General features: G+C 38.4%; 1 protein-coding gene across 1 annotated transcript in view; it reads left to right on the forward strand.

Moving 5' to 3' along the window:
* The window catches only part of grid1a (glutamate receptor, ionotropic, delta 1a), a 644001-nt gene that overhangs the window by 619754 nt on the left and 5600 nt on the right, over positions 1–18647 (forward strand). The window contains exons 13-15 of the mRNA XM_036593689.1: positions 3359–3554; positions 13440–13606; positions 14653–14893. Coding sequence (XP_036449582.1) covers positions 3359–3554; positions 13440–13606; positions 14653–14893 — 604 coding nt within the window. The remainder of the gene's footprint in view (positions 1–3358; positions 3555–13439; positions 13607–14652; positions 14894–18647) is intronic.

Below are 18647 nucleotides of genomic sequence, written 5' to 3' on the forward strand. Positions count from 1 at the left end.
GAGTTGAACATATTGGAAAAAAAACAAAACCTACAGTATAAAATGTGCCAAACTTTTGCACAGGCCACATTTTTTCCAATGTGTTAAAATCAGCAAATAAACAGCATTAGCATGTGCATATGGGTGATCTCTGTAAAGGACAAGAACTTATTTTTAATTATGATATCATCAAAGCGCTGTTTGACTAGGAGCATCCAAACTTTCACATACGACTGTAATAACTGATTCCAAAACATCGTTAATAAAAGACTTTATTGTAAATGAAATGTGCCCCTTTTTCTGCATTTTCCCCAAAATGCAAGCTGATTGCCAACAAAAATGGAATACATGAAATCCATGGAATCCATATAATGCAAAATTACAAGGTGTAATAGTTCATAATTCAGTAATTTAAATAGTTCATGGCTCAAAAATTCATATAGAACTGGAACCTGCAGTGTAGAGTGCATTGCTCAGTGACAAACAAATGCAATTTAAAATGCAATACTTTTAAATTTGTTTTCCAAAGCAATAATTTGTCATTGAAATGTACCCTTAACCCAAGACTGAGTCCCAAAACCTGTTTTAAGTGTAACTCAGTGTAACAAGGTCTAAAGTGAAGCTCCCTGTGCTCTTCTAATGGACAATAGGATATAGTGAATAAGATCTCAGAGGCCTTAAAGCTGTACATGATTGAGTGGGTCATTATTTACAAGGTCATTTATGTGATAACAGCATAAGATAGGGCTCCTTCATTAAGAACCTTATTGCCTAATCAATAGTCTCTGCTGGAGTTACGATTCACTCCTTCTTTTCATGATCTCCAGTGTGAAGTAAAGGGCAAAAATCAGGGGAAATTCTTGAGGTACCAGTTTTCTCTGTAGACAGTTTTCAGTAAAGTACAGTATGTGAAGTCTTGTCTCTACACGAGTCTCCTAGAACTTTCTATTTTGTTATTAGCATAAGTGAGTCTGTGACTTAGTAAATACTTAATCTGCTTCACTGTATAAGTAGAATGCAATGGGGAACTTTCAGGGCCTTCTAGACCTTCAGAAAGTGGCAAAATGATTTAGAAACACCCAACACAAAATTGTCCAATCTGTATTTTTTCAGGTAGTAACTGTGTAGATATGGCCAAGCAAACCATCCTATTGGCTGGGCCTTCAGGAGCTGAACAGAAGACCTTACACATTACAGGACTTTTACCACCAACATAAGGAAGTGACAGTGGAATCAACTGATTATGTTTTGATTTAAAACTGATGGGATTATTCAACGATCAGGCATAATTATGACCACCTCTTTGTTTCTACACTCATTGTCCATTTTATCAGCTCCACTTACTATATAGGTGCACTTTGTAGTTCTACAGTTACAGACTGTAGTCCATCTGTTTCTCTGCATGCTTTGTTAGCCCCCTTTTACCCTGTTCTTCAGTGGTCAGGACCCCCATGGACCCTCACAGAGCAGGTACTATTTGAGATCATTCTCAGCACTGCAGTAACACTGACAGTAAAACAAGTACTATTTCTTAACTTTCAAAGCAAGTTAATATAAAAATTTTATTCCAAGTCATGTTGGAGCACTTTGGGTGCTTACCATGATTTTTTTGCACAAAGAAAAGAACAGTCGCTGTATTGAAATGATGAAAAAAAAAATGGAGATACTTGTTTTCTTTGCACAGCAATGATATACAAAGCCTCTTTACTCATTTCTCCCAGCTATTGTGTTTAGTTGTTTAACAGTGGTGTAGCAGGCTGGGAGAGTTGGACCGAGTGATATGTCAATCACACAAGCTCATTAGAATATTAGGTCTATTTACAGATGGGTCTGATAAGCAATTTTTAGGCCTTGCTTTATTACATTTCTGTCTAGTTTTTTTTTTCATTTAAATTTTGCTGTATGTTTAACATTCAGTTTAAATAATGCAAATGTCATGATAATGATATTACGATATTGAAATTGTTGTGGAGGTGTACAACATGCATGAGCCGCTAACAAGTCACTTATTGCCCTTCATTCACCTATATCTTCCAATGTTTATTCTAAAATTTGTTCAATAACACTTTCTATGAATGTCACCTTTGTAAGCATCTATAAACACATTTATAACATGTTATAATGTATTCATAAGGCATTATAAACATGGTTATAAACATTTATTAAAAGAATTACACTGAATAACACTTTATAGCCATGTTTATTATACATTATGAATTGTTAATATAATGCATTATAAATAGTGTTAATAACATGTTATAATATCAGTGCCAAAGAAGTCAGTCCCAGCTTGGAGAGCGTAAAGTAAAGACAAATACCAAGCTAACGGTGGTGAACATTACCTTTCCCACATTGGGTAAAACACTGATGGCAGCTCTAGTTTAAACTCTGCCATTTGAAGCCTGTAATGTGCTTTACTGTGAATGTTTTAGTGTTTCAGTAAATCCTTCAGTAAATACTTCAACTTGAAGCCTCACTCTTAACACTGGAGGAGGCTTTAGTACAGTACGCTTCACTTTACTTAGAGCACACAAATACGACTTATGAGCTCTTATAATTTGTTATAATCAGTACTTATAATGTATTATGTTAACAATTCGTAATGCATAATAATCATGGCTATAACATATAATGCATTTTTATAAATATTTATAGCTATGTTTATAGTGTCTTATGAATGCATTATAACATGTTATGAATGTGTTTATAGATGCTTACAAAGGTGACATTCATAGAAAGTGTTACCATTTGTTCTTATAAAGGTCCTAAGAAAAAGCCTCCGTCAGATCCTTGACATGTTCTTAAACTGAGAACCCCCTTCTGTGAAAAACAATTCACACCTCTCCACAAAGACGGCCGTGTCAAGATAAAACAGACAGCACAACTGCAGGTTTATTAATATCAAATACTTGTTAATTTCAGTGCTGAATATTAATTTGCTTGCTCACCTACAAAGTTGAAAGCCCAGTTCATTTCACAGTTCATACACATTTATATTGGAATATATTCCATCAATGTTACTGAAGAAAAAAATGCGTGGTTCAACTGGGGACCTTAAAAATAAGTGGAAATTGCATTTCATGGCTACTGTGAAAAAAGTTATTTGGGTTTTATATCGTAGTCTGTGGTTTATTCATAATACACAATTTAAATGCCTTTTTACGCACTGAATTAACCAACCAAATCATTTGGGAGATTCTTCTTAACACAGCAGCAAATGAACAATGTCTGTGCATACAGTCATCAGTGATTCCAAGAGCATGCTCGCTATGTTAATTAACTTTCTGCCACACAGCTAACAATGTTGACTTCTCCCAAAATCCTCGAGAGACTCTCACACAACAACTTGACATCATTAACGGCTTCTCTTCTCTTCCAGAACGTTCCAGGACCTGTCCAAGCAAGCAGACCTTAGCTATGGTACTGTCAGAGAGTCAGCGGTGTATGAGTACTTCAGGGTGAAGGGAACAAATCCCCTGGAGCAGGACAGTACCTTCGCAGAGCTGTGGAGGACAATCAATAAGAACAAGGGGCAGGACAACTCGGTGGCCACTCCAGCTGAAGGCATCCGAAAGGTATGAGTCACAACAGCAGCGTTATTTACGCTGCCAGCAGGGTGTCAAAGTGTGCTTTGTAAGATTTTATTGTGTGAAGAGGTCAACAGAAGAATTTCAGCTGCACTGCAGAGACGTTGAAGAGATATAGAGGGTTTCAAAAGCTATTTTCTACCAAGTGTTTAGAAAAGGTGAAGGGCTTCAGGCATGGCTGATAACTGTATACAGCAGCATCAAGCTGACTTTTGGGAATTTGTATGAAATCACACAAGTTTGTGATACACAGTTGTAAAAGTTCAGGCGCCCCTGGTCAAATTGCATGTTTTGTGTTTTTTCTATTGGAAAATAAGTTAGCAAGTCCTCTACAGAGGACAAACATAAATATGACAGTTTTCTGCTAATTTTAGTGTACAATTTTCATTTATTTGCTGAGTTTTACATATTGGAAAAAAAATAAAACATGAAATATAAAATATGCCATAATTTTGCACAGGCCACATTTTTTAAATATGTTAAGTTCAGGAAATAAACAATAATTGTGCATTAAAGTATGCAGAAGTTTGTTCTCTTTAGAGGATTTGTTAACATTTTCACTCCACCGGGGTGCCCAAACTTTTGCACACAACACCTGTAAACTGTGCTCAGTTCAGTTGTATCATATACGTCTGTACTGGCCTGGAGAATCTGAGATGTGAGTCATGCATTACGTTCTATAAAATGATGTGAATGTTAAAAGACCTTTTCTGAGCCATAGTCTTTCATGAAATAGCCAAAAATAATAGCTGACATGTTTTTTGGAAACTGTGCTCCCATGTAGTGCAACCATCTAGGCCAGGAGTTCCCACCCTTTAGCAACTTCTAACCCACCACAAATGCTTCAGTGGTCCACAAGAAGATTTAACCAAACAGATCACTTTTTTCTGACTCAGCTAATGAGAGCTGAACTTGTTTGACAGCTACCGAGTGCTGGATGTCAGGCTGAAGAGGGTCCTGTCTTAATTCAACAGGTTTAGGTACCCATTCACTATGTTTAGTCTCCAAATGATGGTGTAAATTGTTGGGATTAAAACTTTACTTGAAAAGATCTCAAAGCAAATAGCACAAAGCAGTAGTGGTTCATCTTCCATTCGCATGCATTAAATGCCCAGCACATGCTACTTACTGCTGTATTTTCTTCGTTTTGGTTTATGGTTGATTTTCTCTGTTTCCTCTTACATGGCCAGGGCCCAAGGTCTAAGCTGAGCCTTATTTCACAAAATCCAAGTAGAACTGGTTTAACTTATTTTATAAAGGCTATTAATAACATTCTCTGTTTATCCAGGTTTAGATACTCTAGATAGGCTGTGATTAATCCTTGTGCATGTGCACATGATAGCATGTCATTTATAACAAACAGCCAATCACATGAAATATATCTTTATACTTTTATTGTTTATTCTATTTTATATATTGTTTGTATATTTCCTGCTGCTCTGTCTTCTGTGCTGCTGTAACACCGCAAATTTCCCCATTGTGGGATTAATAAAGGATTATCTAATCTAATCTAATCTAATCTAATCTAATCTAATCTAATCTAAACTTTAGCCAAAGATGGAAGAATATGTGGAAACATGTTGAAAGCAAAGCATTTATAACAGTAAAAAGGAATGTTCTCTTAGGAATCCTGAGCTTTAGACATACAGCATAAAGAGTAAACCACCATTGTAACAGAAAATCCAGGTTTAGATCAAGCTAAGCTTAAAATTAGCTGGCTAAGCAGGATATCCTGCTTTGTTAGACCACAGATTGTCCACTTGTCCAATTACAAGCCAAAAACAAATGGCGTAATGTGCACCACATACCCAAAACATACCTTTACCTTTTATTTTCTCAAGTTTATTTTCTCATCTAATTTCCTTTTTTTCCTGTTTCTTTTGCCCACAGATGTGTACATTCTATTAAGAGACATGGTTAACTAGTTGCTTGTTTTTTTTTTTAGCATCTTAGACAACATACTAGTACAATAATAATACAGTTGTTGTTAGGGAGCCCTTTGGTAGCCAATGTTGCTTATTAGGTAGAGCTCCATTTATCGGGGAGTTTATCTTATATCATATTTGAGCCATTCTGGGTGCTTATTGGGTGATTTATTGACAGCTTAAGTTTTTTTATATCTATTGTTTAAATAATTTGTTAAAATTAACATAAAACCACAACCCCACTCACACAGAACTTTGCACAAATATGTCATCTGTCTAAGAGCGTGAAGCCCAAATAATTTCATGATGTTGCTCAAGAACAAAACTATCTTCAAAGCCTGTAACTCGGTTCCTTGCCACGTTCCAGTCCATGGATAAACAACAAGAGTAAGTCCTGGTTTCAGACGGTTCCCCTGGTAATCCTCATGGAGTGGTCACTGCAGACCCTCAGTGAATAATTACCTCAAAATTGGTATCAGCACCATATTCATGTGGACTGGCCATCAGGAGGACCAGGACGATTCCCAGTGGGCTGCTATGTGTGTGGGCGGCTGAGAGAGTGAGAAAGAGAGAAATACATGGTGGTTTATAATGTAATCCTATAAATGGAAACCGCCTGGGACAAACGGCATGAGCCGGGCAAATAATGTAGTGCACATATCCAGACACATTAGTGGAGCACTGCACTCTCAGCGTGTGGCCATCGGCCAGTCACGCAAACGCTGCCACCCTGTTAAAGTGAAGGCTAGTTAGAGCAAGACGGAGAAAACCTCCAATAAGTGTAAGGAGAAGGGGGGGTTGTGGGTGTGTGATATAAAAAACATAAAGTAACTTAAGATGCAAAAAATGAAGAAATGAAAGTACAAGATTTGTTTGGCTATCATAGCGAGGAACCACAGGGCTAAAGGGGTAAATTAGCCAGTTCATTCAATCTACTTGTACACTAAGGCTAATTAACTAGCTAGTTAACCAGCAGCCACTCTGGTTCTCAGCCAAGCTACAGCATCTTCAAAGTGTTCACACTTCTCTATTTTAAAGAGATAAACCAAGTTTACTGTTGTTGGAAAATGTGTGTCCATTCAGGGTAACTATGACAGCAGGCTTAGGGTTAGGTGGCTGTCGCTGGTTTTGGGGGTGGTGTTGGAGGGGAGGGCACTGTGATTGTAGTGGGTTGGTCTAGACAAAATTGGCCAGGGCTGAATTTAGTTTCCAGTCCACCCCTGTATGTAGCCATCATTTGTCACAATGTCTCTGTTTCTTCATGGAAATGAATGGAACTTTTTTTACGCCTTATGTTTGTAATCACTGAGTGAGATAACCAGCTACTGTAACTGAAAGAAAGCAGCCGTGTTCTGACACTGACACAATTTACTAACCAATCAGAAACTACATCCAGCAGCACAAAACTATGAACCATGGAAATGTTTGGCAAAACAGTCCCTTGAAAAAAAAAACAAAACAACCAAAACAGAAAAGTCTTATAACTGCAGTTATTGATAAGCAAATTGTATGTTGCATCTAGAAAACGTCCCAATGTAAAAAATATGCATTGTAAAATTACAAACATTGCTGACTACAAGCAACTGTGTACTGTGATGTAATTGTCTTCTGCTGCACTTATATAGTACTAAGCTGTAATTACTGTAAAAATACAGTGATCTCCTGTATTTTTACAGAGCATAGAATGAACATCACATACCATGAAAAATGTACTTTTAATTAGAACAATAAATATGTTAATAAAAATATATAATTTGCACATAATATCTCAGAGATGCATTTTTAAAATGCAAATACACAAGTATTTCAAATACCAAAGTAAAATGTTTCTATTACAATGTTTATGCCTTTTTAGCTCTGATTTGCTGTCATTGCCCATAATACAACCCGACATCAACCTTACAGAAAATATCGTATGATTAGTTGATTCAAGATGAATATAGTATTTTTCTGTTAAAATCTGTGCTAAATATCATGAAATCCTGGCTGTAACTAACAGTGCAGGGATCAGATCTGATTTTGGGGGACTTCTCTTTTAAGTACGCTTCATTGGTGGACGGCCATTTGTAAAATGAGGAAGTGTTAAAGTGAAGAGTTCATTTGCAAAAAATGATAAATGCTGTCCTACGAGGAAAAAAGCTGACTGTCGTGAGTTATTCTTAACACACAGCGCATCCTGAACCCTAAATATATTTAGTCACAAAAGCCATTATTTTTCATTGTCAAGGTTTTGCAAGTTCATGTTTTAGAGCAGAAACTGTCAAACGCAGCACTGTTCTCCAGCAGAACCCAATAAATCCAGTCAGCCAATCAGCATGCAGTATTCAGGTCAGGATTGCTGCAAACTGTTTTAGGCAGAATCTTAAACAGCTCTCTTCAACCTACAAAGTGCAGCTACTGAATCTAAACAGAGCTCAGTGAGTCTAACAGAGAACCACTCTAGATTCAGTCATGAGAGCTCAATTCATACTGGACATAAAACTCAATATTTGGGTGTAAAAGCCAAGATTTCATAATTCACATAGTGCACTATAGAGGGAGCAGTGAGTCGTTGGATATTCAGCCTTAGGATTTTCAGAGTATGATCTTATAGATGTTTAATATTCACCATTAAAGGCCTGTTTTTGTTGAAATTTTCAGCTCTTTACTTGCTTGTTTTGTGCTAAAGAATGTTAGATAGATAGATAGATAGATAGATAGATAGATAGATAGATAGATAGATAGATAGATAGATGGAAATTTAGCACTCAAAAATATTGTGCACAAAAGACATTTTTAACCATTAAATGGCTTTGTTTAACACTGAAACATGAAAGGGCCATTCGAGTTTTCTGCTTTTGCCAAAACACAAAATTTAAATTAAAAAGAAAAAAAAAAAACAATAAAATGTCAGTTTGTAAGTTTTGTTGAGTTATTTTTACTTAAAACAACCCAACAGCAGTTTGATTGATATTACCTGGAATGCAGAATTTTTGCAGATGAACTCTTCAAGTGTTGACTTAACTCTGGCAAATTTGCTGTGCACCAGTACAATGCAGGGAAAAAGGAGCAGTGCAAACAATTAAGCGACTTAATGTATACAGAGACATCAAAGAACAACAAACTGTAGAACTGTCTGCTCTGTTCTTCTTCCTTACTGCAATTTAATTGGGATTTTGGTAAGTAACGCTTTATTACATTAATATTTCAGCCGCACCAGGATTGATTCCTTAAGTAATAAAATGAAAAGTGATAACACTCCCAGCAACGGGTGAAGTTTTTGGTCCTCGCACATGGTGCAATTAATTTGCAGCACTGCCTCGCCAAGGTTTGTGTTTAAATGAATTAGTTCATTTTCTTTAGAAGCTTTCTATCTGCCCTCGTCCTGATTACAGAGGCTCATCCTACCCAGCTCGTGCAAAGCCATCATAATTTGAGTTTGTAATTTCATAAATTAGACACAGGCTATTCCAGGCACACAGGTGTATCATCAGAGGCCAGTCGTGGTTTAGCATGCTAATTACGTTCCAATGCAATTCCTCTGAGTCACACTTGCCTTTCTGATAATGTGAGGATATCAAAATGTCATATTAACAGCTGCACTTTTGAAAGGCAAATTACAAATGAGATATCAGCGCCCACCATGTGTGGGCACGAGCACAGTAATCTTGGTTGTAGGAAAGTTTGGGAAAATTGCATGTTTTTTATGGAAAAGCTAAAGAGAATAGACTCCTTTCATCAATTCTATATATTTATCTATTTATTTATGTACTTATTTTTTTTAGACATGTCCTGAAAGCCTTATAAAAGCATAGAAGTTGCATAGCTGCATTGAGGGCTGGATTGTTTTTTGTTGTTGTTGTTGTTGAGAGGAACACCATTACCTCAGGAGATGGATGAACTCTTGAAAGAAGAAGGAACAGGGAGAATATTGAGCAGAGAAATTCAACCAATTTTCTTTCTCTTTGAAGGTCACGGCCAGAAGCTGTGACAGAAAGAGTGTCACTCATTTCCAAGAAGACTCTGTTATCCTGACTTTTACATGCACAGCTATTTATACGATCAACGCACTGTTAAAGTGTCAGGAATTAAAAATGTTAACATGATGCCAAACTAGAAGGCAAAGAAACTAAAAACACACTGAATCCACTGATCAGACTTGCAGTTAACCCAAGAATTTCTTTAGTAACACAAACTTTTTTTGACATGGGTTTCAAAGATATTGGCATTGTTAATATTTCATGAAATATTTGGTGGAACCAGCTGCTCTTTGTAATGCTTTACAAGTTTAGAGAACACTTAACACTGAATGATCTTGGACCACTCCTCCATGCAGAACATCTCCAGCTCCTTGATATTCTTGGGTTTTGGCTTGTGCTTTCTAATAGTTCATAAACAGGTTCAGGTCTGGAGACTGAGAGGGCCATTGCAAAACTTTTCGTTCCCGTAACCATTGCTGTGTGGATTTTGATGTGTGTTTGGGGTCATTATCTTGCTAAAAGGTCCACCCATGGCCAAGCTTCAGCCTTCTGGCAAAGGCAGACAGATTATGGGCTAAAATCTCCTGGTGTTTAGTAGAATTCATTATTCATTGTTTTCACAAAAACCTCTGAACCACTAGCAGCATAACAGGCCCAAAGCATCAATAATCCACCACCAAAACTGACATCAGGTTTCAGATGCTTTTCATTATATGGAGCTAACAAACGTGACAACATTGTGCATGATCTCAAAGTTCTCATCTAACCACACTGCATGATTGCATTTGTACTTCCAGTGACATTTTGCAAATATCAGGCTGTATTATGTGGTTTGTTCTTAGAAAGGGCTGCTTTGTGCAACTCTTCCAAAAAGCTTCTGGTGATGGAGTGAACTAAACTGTGCAGTTTTGAAACTATGATCTTTGGTTTTCTCTCTGCCTCTCTTACCTTCCTCCTCGCTGAATCCTCTTCCTGGCAAATTGTCAACTGTTCCATGCTTTTCAAACTTTTTTATTATCACCCGCATTTTGCTTAATAGTTAACAATGGTCAATAACAAGCGACAATTATAATAGTGGTAATTTTTCACAATCTTCGGTATCATTTAGTTTTATAGCTCTTTGGTTCCTGGACACAATAAAAGAAAGATTTTTCCCCTCATGTCCCAAGATGTTTTTATCTAAAATATTCTTTAAGGGTGCCAATCATTTTGCCCCATATTTTTTGGATGAATACACTATTCTTGAAATGAAACACTCTTGTAGGAATGATTTCTATTAGATAAATGGTAAATGATTTCTCCTGCACATTTTTAAAGAATCTTTCCATAATTATAGTAATATTGATTTTATATGATTGTTTTTGCCCAGTTTTTTGAGGGGTGACAATAATTCTGGAGAAGAGATCTGAGATGAGAACAGACCTGATGTTTTGTTGTCATTTTGCAGTCATTGCCATACCCAAAAAAGGGGGTCTAAGCTGGTTTTCTGGAAATTGAAATTTGGAAATTGAATTTAGAAATTTAAAATAGAAAATTGCCACTGTTGAACCCAGTGGCAAACAAAAATAATCCAAATCCCATACACTTTGTCATGTGTTTGTTTTCCCCCCACAATATCACAAGATCCTCTAAATTATGAGGTCATTAGTATGGAAGTTCAGAGATGCCTAAAGGTAGTTATAATTTTCTTTAATTGTCTAGTGATCTCAAGATAAGTTGTGATCTTGAGAAAATGAGATAATTAAGTCATAATCTCCAAAAAAGTAAGTAGCTCCTGGCCTCTCTGGACTTCAAATGTCAAAATATGAATATTACCACATGCAACACTGCTGCACACTGAACTGACATCATAAGACTGGCAGCCTCACCAAAATATCCCACACAAACCAGCAAGCTTTGTCAAATATGGTAGTTAACTTGCTTTGGCTGTAGCCAGTAGACTACAGACTGAGCAGCTCATATTATATAATACAGCTGCAGTTTAATAGTAGACCTACTTTCATGTGACATCATGTCAATGTGTTGGAGCAGTAGGTTGCTCTTAGCATGGATGTAATTCAGAGGATCCAGTGACATTCAGTGTAAAAACAAACACAGAATAAAATGTATCAACATTGGAACCTTTCTGTGAACCACAGGGTGCGATAGCGATAACTTTCAGTGTTATGTTTAAATAAATGGTGTTATGTTTAAATAAAGAACAGTTTTTCTCTATAGGGAAAATAATCATGACCAAAGAACGTCTAGTGAAGAGATGCTGGTCAGACACGAGGGGACACCCCTGAAAGAAACCATAATGAATGGGGTCCTATGAAGCCTTTGTGTAAAATTGTAATGTGAAAGTGGTTAATCATTTATACACAGGTTATAGGACTTAAAAAAGTGTCTTATGTACATTCATGACATCAGAGCATGTGAACTGCTGTTTACTCAGCCAATGAGCTGATAAGCTTGGCAGTCATGTGGTAGCCGTAAAGAAGGCATCCTACAACACCGGTTTGCTGTAGAAAAACAGAAAGACTATGATAAATTGTCATTGGTTTTTATGTAATACATACTTCTACTTTCTCAAAGACTCAAATAGTTCCATTCATCCCAGTTCACTGAGGGCTTGCTCATGGGCACCTTCTAGCTTTTTGTAGTCATGTTTTGGTGTGAATTAGGAAGTGGTCAGTCTCCCTCTAAACTGGCTCTGACTACATCACGTGCTGATACACTGTTATGCCCAGGAACAGGCTATTCTTATTGCTAAATACTTAAAAAAAAAAAAAAAGAATAAAGTTAGCAAATCTAAATCTGTTCCTATATTTGACATTTTGCTAGTAGAAATGAACTTCATGCTGAAGTCATGTGAATACATAAGACAAAACAACAAAATCCTGAAACAGGTTCTTTATTATGAGTCTAATGTAAACTACAATTCAAAAGTATGGGATCACGTGTTATTTGGTAATTTTATACCATAATAAATTATACAATGTTGATTACAAATGTCCTAAACACCAAAACATAGGAAAAAACTTTTAGTATTTTATTTTTCATTTTTAGTATTTTCATGGCAAAAAATAGAAGTTAGAAAACTAGAAGGAGAAAGTTTGTGATTGAACATTAAGTTGGCTTGACAAAGCCATTGCTATGGTACACCAGGTGGTCAGTAGGGTGATGCCAGGCTGTGATATCCCTGGTGGTTGGTAAAGTGCTGCTAGGTCATTCCAGCAGGGTGCTAAGTTGTAACTGTTATAACTGTTACTTCTTTGCTTTACTGTGTATATGGGCTTGTATGCGTGTATGTATGTCACATGAAATAACTGCGTAACTACTGTTTAGTTACTGTACAGCAGTGGATCTGTATGTAATGTCTGAGTATATGAGAGAATTTTCTCAACGTTGTCTTTGGATGAGCACTGTATAAAACTGGTCAATCCAATTGGTCTAAAAAGCGCAAGCACACTGTTCAGGTGCAGGTCCTACAATTTTGCAAAGTTTGGTGATTGCAACTTGAAAGCTATAGGAGGAGTAGGACTGACAGATTATGAGTATAGAATAATAAAAAAGAAGAACATTATGAAGAACCGTACGTTGGCTTTGTCACGTCAACTTAATTATCTATTTAAAGTAATTTCTTCCTTTCTTTATTGAGCCTGTTTGAAACCTATAAAATATTAGCATCATATTTAAATAATTGTATGTATTTGCAGCGGAATCGGTTATATATTATTAACAGTAATTTGTTTTGAATGTGTGAATGTATCGCTATTTTTTTCTAATGGTTTCTGTATTTTATTTTCTAGGTATTTGTTCATTACTGTAAGCATGTTTGTTTATTATTGTAAGCATCTTCTGGAAGTGCAGCATCAATGTTGACTGTTTTAAAAAAGTGAATAAATAATGAAGACAGATATACACGTTTAGCAGATGACAAAAATTGCTCTAATTACAATATTTTGCCATTAATGTGTGCGTTTGTGCATTTGTCTCTTGTCTGTAAGGCGAAGCGGGAGTCGTACGCTTTCTTATGGGACATGGCAGTGGTGGAATATGCTGCTCTGACAGATGATGAATGTACCCTCACAGTCACAGGGAGCAGCATGAGCACCAAAGGCTACGGCCTTGCCCTGCAGCACGGCAGCCCCTACAGAGACCTCTTCTCGCAGAAGTGAGCGCTGCTACACTGCCTCTCTCTCTATCTCCCTATGTATCTTTCTGTCTTGATCTTAACACTTTTGCTGTGAATCTCTTCCCTTATTTCTTTCACATAGTCTCCTTCCTTTCTGTCCCTACTATTGCACTGCAATCTCATCTGTAATGAAGACAGTTGCTTTACACTTTAATCATGGAGCTCATGGTGTACACCAATTGCCAGTTCATCAGAAACGCCTACAGTTCTGTAAAAAAGCATTTGGTGTGTCTGATTTTCCTCTATTTATTGCAATTTTGTCACACTAAATGGTTTCAGATCCTCATACAAAATGTAACAACTGCAACCAAATGCTTCCTTTAACTGGAGAGCAGTCTTTCACATCACTAGAGAGGACTTTTGGCTAAGTGTCCTTTGCAGAATTGCTTTAATTCAGCCACATTGGAGGGTTTTCAAGCATGAACTGCCTGCCACAGCATCTCAGTGGTTTTCAAGTCAGTACATTGACTAGACCACTCCGAAACCTTCTTTATGCTTCTTTTGAGTCATTCAGAGGTGCTTTGGATTATTGTGTTGCTGCGTAACCCAAATTCGCTTGAGCTTCAGATCATGGACTAAGCCCTGGCATAGAGCTGTGGCACTGACTTGTTAGGATACAGTCAGTTGTGTATCTGGGAGTTCCAAAAGGCCTAGAGGAACATTTTTTTCTCATGAAATCGGCCCCACTCAGTGGAAATCGTACCGTATTTGGTTGATTCCTCTGTTCTTCCTATGTCGGTAATCTTACATTTAAGGCCTTCTGTTCAGCTCCTGAAGGCCTCATCAATGCAGTTTTCAGTTGGATGTTTTACGATTTCAACCCATTTGTTTCCAATCAAAACTTTACTTTGACTTTAAATATAACAAGCATGACTCTGTTAAATAAAAATTAATAAAAAATTGACCTCCCACAAATCTTTAGGGCTTCTCTGGCCTAGAAGTCCCTGAGGTTTCCCCACTGATGATATCATACCAACAGAGAATGGGAAATGTAAATATTGTGACCTTCTTATGTGTCCCTGCAGGATTCTGGAGCTACAGGAGAAGGGCGACCTGGACATCCTGAAGCAGAAGTGGTGGCCACGCAAGGGTCGCTGTGATTTGGACAGAGGCACCGAGGCCCAGTCTGAGGGGCGAGCGCTAAGACTGCACAGCTTTGCTGGAGTTTTCTGCATCCTTGCAGCTGGGCTGCTGCTCGCCTGCCTGGTGGCCGCTCTGGAGACGTGGTGGAACGGCCCACGCTGTCGGCGGGCGCAGCCCAAAGAGGTGACCCCCCAGGCGGCAAAGCCGCGGCCAACCCCTGCCCGTCACGCCCGGGATTGTGCTGCCACTGCCACACTCTACTTTATGGATCCAGATGCCACTGACGGCAGCCCCGATTTAGTCGAACTCCAGTACACGCAGCTATAGGTGTGACCCGCAATCCTAAACTTCCTTACAGCCTTACTTGCTCAAGAGAGAAGAAGAGGGGGGGAAATCCACGTGCTTTTTCTTTTTTTATTATTTTCTAATACAGCGTTTCTTGGTTCCGCCACTGGATGGTAATTTGGGTGGGCATGGGATAGCATTTGTGCATTTGACCTTTGAGGGCAGGCATAATTATTGTTAATACTGATAATGAATATGGTATTTTTCAGACCCCAGCACCCTGGCTTTATTGGCCATTTTACTTTGTGTAATCACCCATTGAATCGTTCATCTCAGTTCTGTTGCTTTAACATGCATGCTAGCACTTCTCCATGCCCATTCCCATGGGCTGGTCTTTTCACAAACAGGCTACAAACTAAAGGCTGAACCTGGATCCCTAAACTAAAGTGTGTGCAATGAGGAAGCCAGTGCATTACTTATTTCACCTGTCTCAATGGTTAGGAATGACCCTTCTGTCCCCTCCTGTACAATGATGGTCTCTTGATGTAAATGTACCTGATTGGAAAGAAACATTGGCCAATCTCAAATTCCCAGACCACTCACTCAACACTTGCTGTAACATGTAGGCAGTATGGTGTGTCGAATATTATACGCTTACATTTAAGTTCATTAATTCAGGATGAGAGTAGTGGACAGTCATTACAAAAGCCATTCAAGTGTATAACATTAACTCCTGCTGACCATATGGGTAGTGATCCTCCAGAATATCCTGTCTTCTTTTTGGGTCTTAATGGCTTGTTCCTCTGATTGTCTCCATCCATCTTGCTGTTGGCCGTCCTCTTCCTCTTTGACCTTCGACTGTTCCAAGCATAAATGTCATTTTCTAATGAACTGGGTCTTTTCATACATGCAAAATAAGTTTCAGTTTAGTTATCTGGGCTTCAAGTGAGAAGTAAGGTTTGATTTGGTCAAGGATCCATTTGTTTGTTTTGAGAGCCATCCAAGGTACTTTCAAAAGTCTTTGTCTACATTGTAAGCATTAGTATTCTTCCTGTCCTGCTTTTGTGTTGTTTGTCTTTCACATCCATATAGAACCACAGAAAAGACCACAGCCTGGCAGTTCTAATCTTTGTTAAATGTTGTAGTGCTTCCTTGGCCTTAAAATCCTGCTTAGTCAGTGCAATCTGTGAAGGTTGGGGTAGTTAGAACCAGATGGGACTGGCCTTACCTACTTTTACTTTGCATTGATAAAGATGCCAGCAACCAAGGACACAGGGAAAGAGCTAGATAGAGGGAGAGAAAGAGAGGAAATAAAAAACTCTAAGTAAGTTTGCTTCTGCAGTTAGTAGTTCCAGAAAGGAAGATTTCAAATTGGTGGTGTCTACAGTTTAACTTACCAATCAACCTGCTCTAGCAGTCCTGATGCAAAGGACCTTATGTTTGTTAAAGTCAGAGATGTTCACAAATCATTTTATGCATGTCTGAGTCAAGTCCATGTCAAGTTTCAAGTAACTGAAGTCCAAGTCGAATCTTGTGTCCAAGTATTGAGTAACCAGGGTGTGAGTCTGAGTCAAAACTTGAGTAAGTGGCGTGCAAGTCTTGAGTCTCTTAGGGTGAATCTGAGTCAAATCTCAGCTAACTGATGTGTGAGTCCAAGTCGAGTCTCAAATATCTGGGATGCAAGTTCACGTTGAGTCCCAAACAACTGGGTTGCAAGTGCAAGTCAAGTTTCAGGACTCCATGGTGCGAGTCCAAGTTGAGTCTCAAGTCTCTGGGGTGCAAGTCTGAGCTGAGTCTCGAGTCTCTGGGGTGTGAGTACGAGTTAAGTCTTGAATAATTGCGGCACGAGTCCGAGTCACGTTTTGAATAAGTGAAATGCAAGTCCAAGTCGAGTCTCGAATAACTGATATGAGCATCCGAGCTGAGTCTTGAAAAACTGGAGTGAGAATTTGAGTCAAGTCTTGAGTCTCCTTAGTGTGAGTCCAAGTCAGGTCTTGAGTAACTGGGGTGCAAGGCTGAGTTGGATTTTGAGTCTCTGTGGAGCGAGTTTGAATAGAGTCTCGAGTAACTGGGATGCAAGTCCCAGTTGAGTCACGAATGACTGATGTACCGGTCTGACCTAAGCCTCGAGTACATGGAGTGAGAATCTGAGTCAAGTCTTGAGTCTCTTAGAACAAGTCCGAATCATATCTCAAGTAACTGGGATGCAAGTCTGAGTCATGTCTTGAGTCTCTTGTAAGTCGAGTCTCGAGTAACTGGGTTGCAAGGCCAAGTTGGGCCTTGAGTTTCTGTGGTGTGAGTCTGAATCAAGTTTCAAGTGGCTGCACCCTGTGTCTGAGTTAAGACTCTTGAGTCGAGACTCAAGTCTCTCAGATGCGTGTCTCTAGAGAGTCAAGTCTTGAGAACCTGTCTGGTTCAATGTAGCTTCTAATAACAAGCCTTTCATTATACAGAAGCCTTCAGTCTGAAGGGCCAAACTGATGCACTATATGCAGTAAACACCGTGTTTAAAGGAAAGCAACAAGAAATGGTTGGTAAGTCTACAGTCAAGTCACGAGTCAGTCAACATGCGATGTGAGTCCCCATCTCAGGATGAAGTATATAGAATCCACTTCAACCTCAGTCATTTTTGTTCAATGCACCAACTGGGCATGGTGACCATCTGGTTCTAACTACCCCCAACCTTTATCCCATGTTGTCTTATGTGCGGCTGCTCCAAGGCATCCCGTTCTATTGGCAATGCTTTTCTATGGAGGTTATACAACCTGTGTACAAGCTTTTGGCAATGTAATGTATATTACTATGCATTTGTATTCTTTGTATTTCAGCTTTATTATCTCATTTTCATTTTGTTTAAAAATAGCCACAATTACAGCATTTAGAGATTGTTATTTAACAAGAAGAACCAATTTAAAGGCAAGATTGCCCACTATCCCCCAGGCATAAAGGGGCTAAGCAACCCTAGATGCAGTAAAATTGTCTTACTTCAAAAAAAGAGTTGTTGACTTACTGCTGGCTAAATGTAGTAGCTGTGGTCAGAAGAGTCCACTCTTACCGCTGCATTCGACTACTATATGCAACATGGTTAAATTGTAAGTTGCTTTGGAGAAGAGCGTCTGCCAAATGCATAAATGTAAGAAAGTTCATTTAACACCCTGCTACATAACATTGACATAACCATGCTTTAAACATATCATAGCAGATGTTACATGATGTTATGAGTTGGCATTACACAGTTTGTTCAGTTATAATGATACTCAGAGGTGAAGGAGGAATTAGGTTAGGTGTATTAGGTTCATTTCGTGACTTAGCCATGCATAGACTCTTCGTAAGAAGGTAGAGTGAGAGAGATAGAGGGAGAGTGAGAGAGAGAGCTTTGACCATACTGCATAGACTCTTCATAAGAAGGTAGAGTGAGAGAGATAGAGGGAGAGAGAGAGAGAGAGCTTTGACCATACTGCATAGACTCTTCATAAGAAGGTAGAGTGAGAGAGATAGAGGGAGAGAGAGCTTTGACCATACTGCATAGACTCTTCATAAAAAGGTAGAGTGAGAGAGATAGAGGGAGAGAGAGAGCTTTGACCATACTGCATAGACTCTTCATAAGAAGGTAGAGTGAGAGAGGTAGAGGGAGAGAGAGAGAGCTTTGACC

Source organism: Colossoma macropomum, unplaced genomic scaffold (genome assembly GCF_904425465.1).
Source record: "Colossoma macropomum unplaced genomic scaffold, Colossoma_macropomum, whole genome shotgun sequence".
NCBI classification, from domain to species: Eukaryota; Metazoa; Chordata; class Actinopteri; order Characiformes; family Serrasalmidae; genus Colossoma; species Colossoma macropomum.